This window comes from Hipposideros armiger, unplaced genomic scaffold (genome assembly GCF_001890085.2).
Source record: "Hipposideros armiger isolate ML-2016 unplaced genomic scaffold, ASM189008v1 scaffold_190, whole genome shotgun sequence".
Lineage (NCBI taxonomy): Eukaryota > Metazoa > Chordata > Mammalia > Chiroptera > Hipposideridae > Hipposideros > Hipposideros armiger.
The window spans coordinates 626,819-629,537 of record NW_017731540.1 but is presented as its reverse complement, the minus strand read 5'-3'; the positions used below and the strand labels follow the sequence as shown (position 1 = coordinate 629,537).

The following is a 2,719-nucleotide window of genomic DNA, read 5'->3' as shown; positions in this document are numbered from 1 at the left end:
AATTCGGAAGTGATATTAACTAATGTTTTCAGATAGGGCTTTACATTTCATATCTATTATTTTCTCAAAGCTAATAGGTAAATCTCATTTTATTTAATTACAAGAAATATGTGGTGGTTCATTGTATTTATTGTCCATATTTTTTCAGTAAACTAGTTTATGTCCTTGCCTGTTTTATATTGACTTTTACTTACTGATTTTTAATGATTTTTTTATATTCAGGAAATTAATACTTTGTTACATGTTGAAAATACTTCTCCAAGTTTACTTTTTACATTTTTTTTTTACTTATAGAATTTTAATCATTTAACATTTTTTAAATGTTTTTTAAAAGAATTTTGCTTCCATGGCTTCTGGGTTTCTGTCAAGCTTAGAAAGACTTTCCCCACTTTAAGATTATAAAAATATTCACTCATCTTTTCTTCTAGTACTTTATGGGCTTAATTTTTTTTCATTAAAATATTTGATCCATCTGGAATTTATCTTGATATNCTGCCTACACAAGATTCTGTGAAAAGAAATTAAGACCATCTCTTGGATGTATGCACTATATAATCTTCCTAGTCTACAAACCGAAGTATTTAACAACAATCCTAGGAAATTTCCTCAGGCCAGCACCATTAAAAAAATCATAAATATCACCCGTGAAACCCCTGGAAAACTGCTCATAAGACAGCCACGTTTACAACCTGGCAAACATGGCGGAGTGTTGCATCATTAGGTGGAATTGGGATTCGTACCAGAAAACAGAGCAACAGCACGCTGTAACTGATCACAGAGGTCTCTTCTTTTCTCAGGGGAAAAAAAAAGCCTTTTCTGACATTAACTTCAAAACCAGAATTGGCTCTCCTGATAAATTACGGGTGCGTGCTTCCTGTCAGAGGGAGCTTGCACCTCTGATCTCCAAGCTATCCGGCTCAGTGTAGGCGATCCCACCTCTCCAGAAGAAACCGAGGTGAGAGAGCCAGGGACACCAGGTCCTAGAAGGATCCAGAAGTCCTTCCTGTATTTTGAAGATTTTCTTATGTGATAGATGGTGATGGGTGCTTGCCTCAGTTACCTCATTCTCTGTGAAGGCTAAAAATAAATAACACAAAAGTAACCCGAAGCACTGCTGTCCTGTTGGGAATGCTTCCTCCTGTGTGCTGTGTAATAAAATGGCCCCTGAGAGCCAAAAATAAAAGGAGAAAATCTGAATCATAAAGCATTGTGTGTAAACCACGTTTCGCTTGGGAGCTAGCAGCTGAAATTCACAGCTCAATGTAGTTCAGCTATTGGTAGTTTCATGAGCCACAGAAGGTCCATGGACCTTTTTAGACATTGACTTCTACAGAACATACGTACAGGTGTGTGTGTGTGTGTGTGTGTGTACATACATATATAAATATATATCTATATCTAGCTGAAGATGAGACATACTCTTCTTCCAAAGGGGTCTAACTGGCTAGTTAGGGAGCCACTGGGGCTGATGGATCGTTGAGAGGTCAATCCCTGGCCTTGGGCTCCCGCCGAGTCAGGTGTTCTGGTAGGACAGCTCAAACATGTTGCAAGCCTCCTCCAGGCTCTCGTCCATGTTCAGCCTCCGCCAGAAAGACTTCTGCTTCTTCTGCAGCTCTCGGCGGACACACCTTGGACAGGGGACAGACTTTTCTTTGCACTCGGAATGGAAAACAGCTCCACAACTTTCACACCTGCAAAAGCCAACCAGGAATATGATGAGCAAGGTTGAAAGGAGCAAGACCCAAGCGCCTGAAGTCCAGTGGCCTCTGTGCAGCTCTGGACACAATTTATTCCGAACAACCCTGACGCTGGGGAGGGGAACGACTCATAGAGATGAGCTCTTCCCTTTTCCAAATGTTCAAGGTTGAATTTCACTTGAAAAACTTTTTTTTTCTGATTAGAACTAGCTGGGGAAGAGGCTTCTGGCTTACTGGCGGAACGGAGCCAGCAGCCAACTAACAGCGCTGTGATCCTGGTGACAGTGGACAGAGCTCTAGAAGCTCTGTGTGTGTTTCCTCTCCACAGAGAAAGGGGGGTGTTAGTCATTCTAGGGTGAAGTGACAGAAAATGAGAGTGAAGGGCCTCCCCAACTGAAAATGCTCTGCACACCGATGACAACCCCAGCGTTACAGCTATGAAAACTCAGCTTCCCACTTCAGCTAACATGAGCGAAGTGGTTCCATTAGCTCCATGCCTTTATTTGACAGTATGGAAAGGTGAATGACACATTTTCATTTTCTGAATGCTATCCTATGGTCTATGGCTCTCCTGAGGTTTTTTTTTTTGTTTGTTTGTTTTTGTTTTTTTTTTACAAATTAGAGAACCCCTCCACCCTTTTAAGTCTACCTTTATAAAACACGTGGGGACAGTAAAGCATGAGAGAGTGAGTTAGAGAATATACATATTCTCTAACACACAGTTATTGTAATTTATAAGGGAGACATTCCAGGTGGATGACTAGTAGTTGTTTGGCTTGGTGAAAGCCTGTACAGGAGTCCAAAAGGCTTGTTTTTACGGCAAAGTCTTTGATAATGAGTAACTGACAAGCACAACCACAGCTGCTTCAGTGGGTGGCTTGCCAGCGAGGATTCCTTTCTCATCTTTCCACACATGAGCGACAAGCCACGATTACCTTGTCCCTGGAGCCCAGGGAGTGGAGCCCACGTGGTTTTGTTCAACCAGCAACATCCAGGGAGGGGCCCGCCCCGGACTGGGTGAA

The 2,719-nt window shown here is 41.9% G+C and overlaps 1 protein-coding gene across 2 annotated transcripts in view; it reads right to left on the bottom strand.

Annotated features, from left to right (window-relative positions):
- Nucleotides 1-498: 498 nt before the first annotated feature.
- PLEKHM3 (pleckstrin homology domain containing M3) overlaps nucleotides 499-2,719 on the bottom strand; it is a 170,437-nt gene continuing 168,216 nt past the window's right edge. For both annotated transcript variants that reach the window (XM_019652959.1, XM_019652961.1), the window contains exon 8: nucleotides 499-1,691. In XM_019652959.1, coding sequence (XP_019508504.1) covers nucleotides 1,514-1,691 — 178 coding nt within the window. In that variant the 3' untranslated portion in view covers nucleotides 499-1,513. The remainder of the gene's footprint in view (nucleotides 1,692-2,719) is intronic.